General features: G+C 40.2%; 1 protein-coding gene across 1 annotated transcript; it reads left to right on the top strand.

Moving 5' to 3' along the window:
- Window positions 1–6,419: 6,419 nt before the first annotated feature.
- On the top strand, window positions 6,420–13,669 carry LOC134600934 (aquaporin-2-like). Its single transcript, XM_063445324.1, has 4 exons — window positions 6,420–6,782; window positions 7,250–7,414; window positions 8,443–8,523; window positions 13,463–13,669. Exons 1-4 carry the CDS (start codon window positions 6,420–6,422, stop codon window positions 13,667–13,669), a joined length of 816 nt encoding a protein of 271 aa, XP_063301394.1.
- Window positions 13,670–14,292: the final 623 nt, after the last annotated feature.

Raw genomic sequence — 14,292 nt, forward strand, 5'->3', positions numbered from 1 at the left:
ACGGGCAGACGACACGGCAACCACCTCTCACACAAACGCCTGTATTCCGGGTAGATAGGGTGATATATCTGTAAATAAACACACAAGATCATACTCACACTTGATGTACGAGACGACACCCTAGGTTGGCCATCCTTCCCGACCACTAGATAAACATGTGATATCCCCACCGCTGAAATACCTAAAACACACTGAATAGCAGGATATACCGGCTACAAGCAACTCATTAGTAAATCTTACGGGGTTGTGCATGTCGTTACTAGGAACCGATAGGTGATGACGAGTAATATTGCATATTATCTATCTACACAAATGCCTAGGTGTGATAAGGCGGGCCTCCAATAGGCCAAATCAACCCGGTTATGTATGTCCCATATTGTATAGATATGTTTCATATAACTTTTTTGAAGTTTCAAGGACCTGCGTGTCCGACATACCTTTTTCTTATACAATGTACTAATTGTTGCAACAACTATTCTTATTCCTTCTGAAAAACCTAATAAAAAGATTTACAAAAAAAAAAAAAATAATGAAGGGGGGACCTACTGTCCTCCCCCCGCCCCCACCCCTGCGAACTTTCCCACGCTGTGTAAAATGACACAAAACACTCTGATTGGCTTAAACCAGCCAATTAGAGTGTTCTTAGCCTAATTGCAGGGCGTGGCAAGGCTTTATAAGCCTTTCCCTGCCCTGCAGAGCTCAGTCTGCGCGGAGCCCTCCATGGGTGAAGATGGATTTTTTTTTTGCGCTATTTTTTTTTTTTTTATTGCGTCGGTTCTTATGGCTTTTTATTTGACCTTTTTTGGGGCTGAAAAAATAAGATTTTAGAAAAAAGAAGACGTCAAATGGTAAGCTGAATTTTTCTTTACAGGTTAGTTATTTTATTCCCCCTTCACTATTTTTTAGGGTGAGGGGGGTAGGTAGGGGGTAATTTTTTTGGGGTGGGGGGGTGGGTGACTAGGGGTTTGGGGTCCCCTAGTCACCTTTGATTGGGGGGGGATTTTTATTTAGGGCCCCCACCCACCACTCAGGGGTGGGGGCTGGGGGGGGGGGGACAGTAGGTCTCCCCCTTATTGTTTTCTTTAGGGCCCCCACCCACCACTCAGGGGTGGGGGCCAGTGGGGGAGGACAGTAGGTCCCCCCTCATTATTTTTATGGCCCCCACCCAACGCGCAGGGGTGGGGGCCAGTGGGGGAGGACAGTAGGTCCCCCTCATTATTTTTATGGCCCCCACCCAACGCGCAGGGGTGGGGGCCGGGGGGAGGACAGTAGGTCCCCCCTCATTATTTTTATGGCCCCCACCCACCGCACAGGTGTGGGGGGAGGACAGTAGGTCCTCCCCATTGTGATTTATGGCCCCCACCCACCGCGCAGGGGTGGGGGCCGGGGGGAGGACAGTAGGTCCCCCTCCCTCATTATTTTTATGGCCCCTACCCACCACGCAGGGGTGGGGGCGGGGGCGGGGGAAGGACAGTAGGTCCCCCCTCATTATTTTTATGGCCCCCACCCACCCCGCAGGGGTGGGGGTCTGGGGGAGGACAGTAGGTCCTCCCCCCATTGTTATTTATGGACCCCACCCACCGCGCAGGGGTTGTGGGCCGGTGGGGAGGACAGTAGGTTCCTCCCTCATTATTTTTATGGCCCCCACCCACCGTGCAGGGGTGGGGGTGGGGGAAGGACAGTAGGTCCCCCCCTCATTATTTTTATGGCCCCTACCCACAACGCAGGGGTGGGGGTGGGGGAAGGACAGTAGGTCCCCCCCTCATTATTTTTATGGACCCCACACACCGTGCAGGGGTGGGGGCGGGGGGAGGACAGTAGGTCCTCCCCCATTGTGATTTATGGCCCCCACCCACCGAGCATGGGTGGGGGCCGGGGGGAGGACAGTAGGTCCCCCCCTCATTATTTTTATGGCCCCCACCCACCACGCAGGGAGGACAGTAGGTTCACCCCCAGTGTGTATCAGGGTCCCTGAGGACAGGTGTCAATCCATATCTGCCAAGTGACCCTATGTAGGGGGAACAGTCCCTATGCTGCTCTGTGTCAGTGTCTGGGGGAGTATCTGCAGTAATACAGAGTGTCTGGAGGGAGTATCTGCAGTAACACAGGATGTCTGGAGGGAGTATCTGCAGTAACACATGGTGTCTAGAGGGAGTATCTGCAGTAACACAGGGTGTCTGGAGGGAGTATCTGCAGTAATACAGAGTGTCTGGAGGGAGTATCTGCAGTAACACATGGTGTCTGGAGGGAGTATCTGCAGTAACACAGAGCGTCTGGATGGAGTATCTGCAGTAACACAGAGTGTCTGGAGGGAGTATCTGCAGTAACACAGTGTCTGGGGGGGAGTATCTGCAGTAATACAGAGTGTCTGGAGGGAGTATCTGCAGTAATACAGAGTGTCTGGAGGGAGTATCTGCAGTAATACAGAGTGTCTGGAGGGAGTATCTGCAGTAATACAGAGTGTCTGGAGGGAGTAGCTGCAGTAATACAGAGTGTCTGGGGGGAGTATCTGCAGTAATACAGAGTGTCTTGGGGGAGTATCTGCTTGTAACATTTATATGCACACAAAAAAAAAAAAAAAAGAATAAATAGAAAAAATAAAATAAAATGGTTGCAGCTTCCGAATGAATCTAAAATGGATGCTGTCTAGTAGGTGGGAGGGTCTGCTAGGTAGGGTGTGCTGCTGATTGGCTGGAATGTGTCTGCTGACTGTGAGGTACAGGGTCAAATTTTACTCAATGATAAAGAATAGGGGGCGGACCGAACATCGCATGTGTTCGCCCGCGGTGGCGAACGCGAACATGCTATTTTCGCCAGGAACTATTCGCCAGCGAACCGTTCGGGACATCACTAGTACTGTGTGGCTGTCACATTCAAAATGACTGTGCAAGTAGAGTAACAATTCTGAATCAATGAGTGCAGCGTAAATAATAGTGTGGCACAAATGCTTCCAATATGGTTGAGAAACTGTTGAAAGATTTGGCGCTTTGCAACACTTCTGGCTTTTCTCAAAACTAAAATCACCTTTGAAAGGAAAGCTATTGCGGACCGGGTAATACGACTAAGCAGATGATGGCGATTCCAACAAAGGATATTGGAGAGTGTTTTGAACAGTGGAAGAGACACTGGAAGAACTGTGTGAGGTCCCAAGGTGGCTACTTTGAAGGGGGCTGAGGCGCCATTATCCTGTGTACAATGTTTCTTGTATCTTCCTCAATAATTGTCTCTAATTTTCCTATTACATGACTGGATACTTTCCGGACAGACCTCCTACAACTGTGTTCAGACAACTTTGGCAACTCTTTCCAATGTTCTTTAAAAACTGTAGCCTGGGTGCAATCCATCTTGAATTCCTATATCCATACCAGATCACACCACCTTTATTGGTAGACAATTTTAAGAAACCGCAGCACGTTCTGGCATCTTTTGGGCTTACATTCAAGTAGGTTAAACCCAGGAGATGACATGCGTTAGACGTTATAATCATGATTATTTAAATACAGCCAGCATATTCTGCTGCACTGTACAATAGGCAAAACAAGACAAATAATGAGTTCTAACAAAACATGTTTATGAGAACAGTAGGTGAAGAGGGCACTGGAGTTTAAGTGGAGACTGTGAAACAAATAGCTATACAATAATTATTATTAAAAAAATCTCAATCTCTTTAGGTTAAATGTGTTAAATAAGGCAACATTATAATTATAAGGCATAAGACCCTGAGAAAGGACACACAAGAGCTTAGGATTATTTGACTGTGATGACCATCTGTGGCCCCATTCAGTTGCTGTCAAGTTCAGGAAGACCTTTTGGTGCCAGCAATTCAACACAGTAAGCACGTCTGATCTGCTCACTGCATGCAATACAAACATCTGTACACAGAATGACAAAAGCAGATATCCTCACTATAATGTCACAAATTAAGGGGCAGGCTTTTTAGCACTTGGAACATATACATTTTTGTCATACATAGTTTAAAAAAAAACTGGCATGTACACATAGCTCCCTAGCACCATAATCACTGCAATAAGCTTTAGTTGCTACAGCAATTGCAGTATCTCTTTTTTTTTTTTTTTTTTTTTTTTTTTTAAATTCTTTATTTTTGTAGTGCATAAAGATATAACAACGCGTATGTGGTACCCCAAAGGCATTCCACATGCTTTTCAATGACATTCACAACAGTAGGGAACATAGTAATATGTGCACAATTTTTATATTAATGTAAAAGGTCACTTCTGTTACGCCGAGCTTAAAAGTGGGTGCAGTATCTCTTTTAAGTCTGTTTCTTCTATATTTCATTCATATTATTATAATTATGGCATTATGCATTAGACAGTAACCAAAGAGTTCATCAACATGATTATGTATTTTGAAACCACACTATTATATTCTAACTATAACAAGGCTACTTTATTATGATGATTATATCATCTCCGTATATGTTAATTAACTACAAATGTTGTAATGCAGTATATAAATATACACACGCAAACATCATCTTACACCCCCACCCCATATGTATACTAAACAGCAATGTGTAAATAATCTGTTTACTATGAAATGTAGATGTGTGTGAAAATAGTGTGCTTTATATTTAAAATTGTGTATAAAACAGAAAGATGCCCATGCACTCAAAAGGCGGATTCTTATTGAAAAAAAGGCAGTTTCAGCTCCATTCAGAGCCTTTCTTAAGCCTCCCCGTGCCCAGACATCTCAATACATAATATAGTCACACTGAGAAGTTTCTTACTCAAAAGTTAGTAATTTTACGAAATCACCATTTTAAAGTGAACCTGTCATGAAAAATTAACTTAACTAAAATCTCTCTCAAATACATTAAATACACTCTATCACAAAGATACGTGGTGTATTCAATGTAAATTGTAAAGATTGACTCACTTTTCCGCTCCGTGAGTGTTACTTCTTATGTATGCACTCCTCCCGAAATCTTCTTTGACTTACCCTGCTTGAAACGCATCCTCAAGAAGGGCAAATCTTGTTGCCAGCATGACGGTATCGGAATGGAGTGACGTCACATCTCTATACTCCCTAGCCAGCACTAGAGACACCGGCAAAAGATTTTTCATTAGCAACCATCATGCATGCGCTGGACCTACTGTGAGACTGAGACTGAGACTAATAGCTGGGGGGGAAAAAGCATTTTTAAATGGGTTTTATGTGGTAAGGATGTGTCTTATGAACAGGCATCTTGTTTAAAATTCAAAATTATACTAAATGTGGGAAAACTATTTTTTTTTCTATCCAAAAAATGTACTTAAAATATATTTCACCTTTCAAGAGGGCAGTTGTCCCAAGCACAAAACAAAGCCATTTTAACATGGTACAAGAAGAAACATTTCCATACCATATGGGGCCAAGCTATCGTATAGATTCACATCAGCAGAATGCTCTGAACTTCACTGGCTTGAGACTTTTTATCACCTTGAGTTTTCTATATAAGATTAACCCCTTAACGCCGTTACGGCGTTCTATGCCGTCCCGCATTAAATGGCCTCTAAAGCCGTTGCAGCGGCATAGAACGCCGTAACGGCTTGCAGCCCCAGGAGCTCGGAGGTACTCACCTCCGCCACAATCCTTTTCTGGAGGGCTGCCTGACAGCCCAGGCAGCCCTCCCCCAGCAAATCAGACCCCGGGGGCCATGTGATCGCTCTCAAAGAGCGATCACATGGCCCCCTATAGCTGGCTGTGGATCTGCCAGCAGGGGGACTGTCTGTGCTGTCAGACAGTCCCCCTGCTGATGGGAAGAGTAATACAAATATTATTAAACATGTTTAAAATAAAATAAAATGGTTATATATATATATATATATAAATTCCAGTTTTTGTTTACATTTTGTTTTGATCAGAACGTGTATTATTGACTCCGTCCTGAAGGGGACAAAGTTAATTACATGTTGTGTCATCCAAAATATCTTTTAAGATAGACATTATATTTTATTATTTGTCTAGAAATTATATATTTTTTCCATCTAGATTATTTTTATCTAAATTACATCATTATTTATCTGGAAATTGCAATTTTGTCAGATTTTTTTTTAAAACAGCCTCCACACACCTCATCTGGATCATCTGAGCCAGTTATTTCCTCACTGCTATACCTAAAACTAATCCCAATTAGCAGGTCGGGTCACTCCTAGTCATCGCATTAGCTTTAGCTAAAGAACATCTGGGAGTTTACATCATCATTAGTAAATTTTCCACTGTTTCTGAGTGGTAGTAGAGCCACACCTCTTTCTGCAATGATCTGGCATTGTTCCTGCCTCCCAAAGCGATATAAATCCTTCACCAGTATTAAACATACATTCACCATCGCATAAACATCAGTACGGAACATCAACAAAACATTAGCATTTTTATATGTGCATTTAATTTATTTACCCTTGTAGGTTAGGCTCATCATGATCAAAGAATTATGGAATGGATTCAATCTGAAGGCTTTCCTAGCGGAGCTGATTGGAACCCTAGTGTTTGTTTTTCTTGGCTTAGGGTCAACTCTGGAATGGCCTTCAAGCCTTCCAACCGTCCTGCAGATAGCATTCACTTTTGGCTTGGGAATAGGTACTCTTGTCCAGACAATGGGACACATAAGTGGGGCTCACCTCAACCCAGCGGTGACAATAGCCATGGTTTTAGGGGCTCACATTTCCTTCGCACAAGCCCTGTTTTATATCATTGCCCAGCTGATAGGAGGTGTGGTGGGGGCAGGTTTGCTGTATGAATTTTCTCCAGCTGAAATCAGAGGAGGTTTTGGCATCAATCAGGTAAGTTTTATATACAGATTACAAAATGAATCCTTTCCACTGAACTTGATGATAAAACATTTCCATTGACAATTATTTTTTTCTTTCAATGTACTATTGCCAGTTATGTGATTTCAATGCTGCTTATGCATCCCTGAATGAAGTTCATAGGTGAAGCATATTTCTTCCATCACAATAATAACTAGCCTCTTAAACCTTTTCTCATGCTATCCTCCGCAGTTTGTATTATTTACCCTTTTGAGATCCCATTATTGTGTGATTTATTTATTTTTACAATGTGCAGCAGGGATTTGTGACTTAAATATTCTGTCGCAAAAACACACAAAGAAGCTTCACAAAAAAGTGCTTCTTTCTGAAAAGTTTATAGTTATATATTATAGTTATTGGGTTTTGCTTTTTATATATAATGTTATAAAATAAAAGTTATAAAATAATACATTTATTATACTGTAAGTAATATTCCACAGCCAAGTAATGGAACAAGCTCTGGACAAGCTCTTGCCATTGAGATCTTCCTTACATTACAACTGGTTCTCTGCATCTTTGCCTCGACGGACAGCCGCAGAACTGACAATGTGGGTTCTCCAGCCATATCCATTGGACTTTCAGTTGTACTGGGACATCTACTTGGGGTAAGTAGCATGGTTAAAACTAACATGTCAGTTGATGATAATGTCACAGATATAGAGCTTTAGTGTAAGTGGAAGAGGAATATTGACTGTACATTGTATGTAGGGATAAGAGCTGTTGTGTGTTTGGAGAGATACAGGCTATATTGTGAGGGGTTGAAGGCTGTGATATGTGTGAAAGGGACATACGAGCTGTAGTGTCTGTGTGAGTGATGATAGAGGATGAAGAATGTGTGCAAAATTGGTAGGTACTGAAATAATACACATTATGAATGACCTCTTGTGTACCTTGAACCATGGATGGGGAAATGATCCCTGGTGGTTCAGTGGGTAGAGCATGTAGTGGGCTGAGCTGCTGACAGTAACATGGCAATGCTCTAATATGCTTGCAGAAGCAATACACATGATCTGCACTTACTGTAGCATAGGTGTAGACAACAATCACTCTGCCCCCATGTATTAGAGTGCCTGGTTGAGCTCTGAGCAGTAGAGTGATCTCTTTGAAACAGTGCTTGGGTAGCGTTGGCCCTTGATGTGAGCAGTAGAGTGATCTCTCTGAGCCAGTGCTTGGGTAGCGTTGGCCCTTCATGGGCTGCCTGAGGACATCTTTTTGGTGCCCCCATTGCATCCCACCTGCCAGTTGCCCAGTTTGCCCAATATATAGGCCAGGCCTGATTGTACTAAACGGAGGCAAACCATGTGGCTGTTTACTGGTGATCAAATGTTACCAAAATATTAGCGATTCCTTATTGAATGAAATTAGATTTGTTTTAGAGATACCAAATTATATATATATATATATATTTTTTTTTATATATATATATATATATATATATATTAAAAGAAGTCACATGTTAAGAGAAGAAATGCTACGTTTTGAAAGAAGGAATGTCCTATGTTAAACAGTGCATGACTACCAAAATTTAAAAAACTGACACGTGCACATGTTGTTACATGTAAATAAGGAAGCATTTTAAATTCTCTTCTTAAGTACGCATATTATGTGTTAACTGTTTAATTATTATTCATAGATCTATTATACTGGCTGCTCAATGAACCCTGCAAGATCCTTTGCTCCTGCACTGATTACAGGAAACTTTCATGATCACTGGGTAAGAATTTGATATATGATGATATTTAGAAAAGAATGTCAGTCTCCAATATCTGAGTAACAATTTTAAATTGTATTTTTTTAATGAAACAGTTCTTATATACAATGTACATATAAACAGTATAAATGTGCATGCTAGTCCAACAGAGACATAGTTGAGGTCAGTTCTGTGTAGGTTTTTACCACAAAGAATGTTTTTTTTATTTTTTAGTTGAGTACCTAAGTAACTTCTTCATTATCTTCATTATCAAGTTGTTTTTAATTGAAACATGAGATATAGTTGGAATTACTCAACTATTCATTAATTCCTCACAGAAACGCTCATGTTATATCTTATCTTATCAATATTTAAACAGGGTCTGAACTTTTAACATTGAAGCAGAATCCACTTATTGTCATATATAGCAAACAGATTATTATTATTATTATTATTGGTATTTATATAGCGCCAGCTTATTACGCAGCGCTTCACAATAAAAGGGGAATTTACCAAATGAGACAATAACAAAATGTAACAGGAACAATAGGTAGGTGAGGACCCTGCTCAAACAAACTTACAGTCTAGAGGAGGTGTGGTATAAAAACACAATAGGAAGGGTATTGAGAGAGACAGCAAATAGACATGGTGGGAAAGTAGCAGAACTGGAGGTGAGAGTGGAGTGTGGTCCTATAGGAGAGAGTGAGAGGAAAGTTTGAGAGATAGAAGTTACTCTTGGAGGCCATAAGCATTCCTGAAAAGATGGGTTTTGAGGGACTTCTTAAATGATTGAAGACTAGGGGAGAGTCTGACAGGGGTAAGCAGTTTGTTCCAAAGGAAAGGAGCTGCCCGTGAGAAGTCTTGCAGGCATGAATTTGCACTAAGGGTGCGAGCAGCAGACAGGAAAAGGTCACCAGTAGAGCGGAGAGACCAAGAGGTGACATACCTATGAATCAGTGAGGAAATGTTAGAGGGGCTAGAGTTGGTTAGAGCTATATAGGTAAGGGTAAGTATTTTGAATTGACATCTGTAGGGGACAGGAAGCCAGTGTGAGAGGAGCGACAGGAGAGAAAGATCAGCCTGGCAGCAGCATTCACCACAGATTGTAGGGGGGGCAGTACAGCTTCTGGAGAGGCCAATTAGGAGATAATTACAGTAATCAATGTGAAAGATTACTAGAGCATGAACAAGCTCCTTATTATTATATTATTATTATTGCGTAAGAAAGGGGCATATGTTTTTTAAGTTGGAATCAACAGGTTTTAGCAACAGACTGGACATAAGGTGCAAAGGTGAGGCCACAGAGACCAAGAGATTGTAGATATAGGAGAAGGAGGCCATGATTAACAGTGTTAAAGGCAGCAGAGAGGTCAAGAAGAATTAGTATGGAGTAGTGTCCTTTGGGTTTGGCTGTGATTAGGTAATTTGTAACTTTAATAAGAGCAGTCTCGGTAAAATGGAGAGGGCAAAAGTCAGATTATTATTATTATTAATATTAACATTTATTTAGCACCAACTTATTCCACAATGCCGAATGTAATGCCATAATTAAAAAATAATGTCAGTATGGAGAAAGGCATGTATGTTCACATACACTTAAAGGGCCACTAAAGTCACCCACACCACTTCAACTCAATGGATCATTTTGTCATGGATGTAATTTTAACCCAGCAATGTAAAACATTGCAGTTTAGTAGAGACTGCAATACGAGGTCTCTCCGGAAAGTATCCAGTTATGCAATAGAGACATTTATTGAAGAAGATACAAGATACAAGAAACATTGTACATAGGACAATCATGGCTCAGTCCCCTTCAGAGTATGCACCATGGGATCTCACACAGTTCTCTTCCACTGTTCAAAACACTTTGCAAAATCTTTTGTTGGAATGGCCATCAGCTACCTCGTCGTATTTACCTGAGTCTCCTCCACGGCCTGAAATATCTTCCTTTTCAAAGGTGTTCTTAGTTTTGGGAAAAGCCAGAATCTTTCAAGAGATTCTCAACCATCTTTGAAGCATTTGTGCCATACTTTTATTTGCACTGCACTCATTGCATTATCCCCGAAAGCCATTTTAATCACCCAAATAGTTTCCGCAGAAAATGCAAAATTTGATGCAGATCTGCTCACTCACTCATTTTGAAATCAACAGCCATGCAGTACACATGCTCACTCAATCGCATCTAGTGCCCCCACTGGTTAGTACAGTGAAGTAGTCTGCATACGCATTCCAGTCCACACTCCTTGGCTGCCAGGTTACACCAATGTTGCACAAACCGTTCTCGTTATATTAACAATTACTGGACTTTTTCCAGACAGACCTAGTATTTACATTGCTTGGTTCAATTCACCTCTAGTGACTTTCTTCCTGAACCACTAGAGGTGCTTCCTCCTGAAACGCAATCCTGAAATCAAATGCTATTAATAACAGAATTTGATTAGAGGAACACAGCATTTGGCCACCCATGCCGAATTCCAAGCCATTGCTTGTCTATGAAGCAGTGGATTGGAGGAGAAAGCGGGTGCTGACATCAACAAAGGAGGAGCTAGAGACTGCTTCAGATGTGTCCTAGCACTGGAAAGGTGTTGTGTAATCTTTTTTAAACTTTTATTGAGGAAAGGGGGGGTGGGGAGTGTTGACAAAAGTAGAAGGAAACCTACAGTCCCCTAAAAAACAGTTATTTTTATAAGACTATATGTTCTCTTTAAGTTTAGTTACACCAAGAAAATACAATATACAAGGCACTGCAGGCTTCTGTTGCAGCCTATAAAAAATCTCTATGGCGTACTCACTTGGTAAGAACCCTTCCTTCTTCACCTTAGTAGTTATTAGAATGCAGCTATACATTTATCCACATACTGGCATATTAATATGACATACTGATATACTTCTCCAACATACCTCTGCAATTTAGCTGTAGCTACAAAAGTTACATTTAGCACGTGGCTCCAAATTTCCAACTGCTCACTAGCCATTAGCGAGTAAAAATTCACCCTTGGTGAGTATGCCTTTGATCCTTCGAGCTTGCTGTGGCAAGTAATGTTTAGGCCTGGCAGATACCATAGCTTTTAAACTGTGACTTCGTAGATGGGTTTGCAATTAAAACATATTAATTTCCAGTGCTCACAACACATACACCCCGATAATACACAAACTCTATCAACTGATACATCATAACATTTCATTCTAATGCGCTTTCAGGACACAAACTGTTCCAAATGTGTTAGAATGAAAAAAAATAGGTGTGTTTAATGCTTGTGAATAGGTCACTTAGATGCCAGACTAACACACTTTAGAGACAAAATGTACAGTTCTTTGGCATGTCTTCAATAGAAGGCACTGTACTCTACAGTGCCATAATTCAAACAATATTTGTTCCTGTAAATGTACAGTGTTCCTCATGACTTGGTATGGAACAAATTCTTATAGAGCAAACAGACTGCTTTTTGTTTTGCTTTTTTAATTAAATAAAGGGATTAAAGGTAGAGAGTCTATGCTAACCTTGGCACTTTGGATATTTGTGAACTACACTTGTCAAGTTATTCAGTCATTCTTTACTCAGGCTAAGCATTTTGGGAAGTCGGGTCTACAAATCTTACAGGCCTATGCTCTTGCTCTTTGTAATTGTCATTTAAATTAATGGTCTTGAAAAATGAGTTGAGATGAGAACTTAAAATATGGATTGCAATGTAACAAAGTCTAACATACTTAGGGGGACAATTCATCCTAAAAAAACTTTCAAATTCAATTTAAGTTCATGTAATTCAGTTTATTATGTAATGCATATGTGTGATTTAACTTCAGTTTTTCAATCACTGTAAAAACATTTACCACCTTAATGCTCAAGGAGTAGGGAATCACATTTATTAATATATATATACATACACTCAAAAACAGTTTTACTCTTAAAAGACTTTTGTAGATGATGCTATGACCGATCATGCTTACAAGAACCCTCCAATTGCACAAAAATCTTTAGCCTTCTTTATGTTTGAAGAGTGACTTTTATAAATGAACCCTGTCACACCTCCACAACAGCCAATTGTGCTGCTTCTTCGTAGTTTAGCCCTGTGGAGCAAACTCAAGAGCCAGCCAAATGTCCTAGCACCTGACTTGCAAAGACTTCTCAACAAGCTGTAATGCAGCTCACTGAGAAGTCTGTGATTTGACATCTACAGAAAGTCTGTACAAGGGAAGAAGGGGAGGATTTGCAGTAGCTGCAGATATTAGATCTGCAACTATTGCAAGACAAGATTTTATACACCCCAATGAAAACATGCAAAACTAGTTGCATGCTTGTTTTATTTGGGATAATTCTACTAATGTATTGAATTTTTAATGGAGTGTTGCTTAAACTCTCTGAAATAGAGTGCTGATAACTATACTGCAACTACAACTCACATAAACACTTAGTGTGCTTATAAAGAAGTGCTTATAGAATAAGGTTAGCAGTCCTTAAGAAAGTTAAGTAAGCATAATAATAACTCGGTCACTTCCTGGTCTGGTGAGAGCTCATCACAAAACTTGCAAAAACCTTGGAGTTGACAGAAAATGCTGGCACTTCAATTGTGAAAATATTTTTGTGTTTATTATTAAATTTATTGATTAGCATATCTTTAATATGTCATTTATAAGATGCACTAAACAGAATGAACACAAAAAGGACTATATCCTGGAGTGTCCCTTTAAGTAACAAAAGAATAATGAATTATACTCTTACTCATAGGTAAAATTAGAAATGAATTCTAAAAATACAGTAATAAAAACACAAAGCATCATTAAATTGTATGATGATATGAAGCAGAAAATATAATTACACTATTGTGAATGAGCATGAATATAATTACTGTATATAAAATTTTAATGACAGTTTCCATTTAAAGGGACAAGGTGATAAATGGTTGATAATAAAAGTACACTGCATCGCAACTTAAAAAAATATGTCTTTCTATTTTATCAACAGATATTCTGGGTTGGCCCAATTTCAGGTGCAGTCCTAGCATGTCTGCTTTATAATTATGTTTTTGTACCTTACGATCTCAGCCTTAGCGAGAGACTGGATATCCTGCAGGGGGAAATTGCTGAAGAAAATGAAAGGGAAGAGAAACGAAAGCAATCAGTGGAGCTTAATTCTCTCTACAGTCACCCAAATAACAAAGAAAAAAATTAAACAACATTGTGAGAAGCCAACGATTTTAGGAATCAAATAAAAGGACTGCAGATATCAGAGTATCAAAACAGTGAAAAAGACTAAATGTTGGGCGCTGCTGGCGTACAGTTTATTTATGTGAAGGATATGTAGGTTTTAGGCTTTTATAATATTTAACCTTACAGTTCGTACCCTTCAAAGTACAGCCCCAACCCGTGCTTAAAACCTTAAGGACAAATCGTGGAAATCTTCTATCATTCAGGCCTTTTACTTTTGAAGCTATGTACTTAAGGGGATATTATCAACACTCATTAAATAGCCCAACTGCACTATGCATTCAGGGGCATGCGCACGGGTTGAGCCTGGTGTTTAGGGCTAAATTGTCCCTATGTTAGTTAGATTGCAATGGGCACTTTTCTATGAGTCTGGATTAATTTATATTTTTTAAGAAAAAAATCATGACTATCTCAGTATACACTGAGTTATCTGTAGAGTAAAATGTTATTTTTACCCTAATCTTTTTAATTAAGATTTTTAAATATCATTCTGAGGATAATATTGTCTGCACCTACTTATCTAGAACCTGTGCACAGCTAAGCACACGTCCCTATTTAGCTGCAGTGATAAAGAGTTCCCCCACTTTG

This window comes from Pelobates fuscus, chromosome 1 (genome assembly GCF_036172605.1).
Source record: "Pelobates fuscus isolate aPelFus1 chromosome 1, aPelFus1.pri, whole genome shotgun sequence".
NCBI lineage: Eukaryota > Metazoa > Chordata > Amphibia > Anura > Pelobatidae > Pelobates > Pelobates fuscus.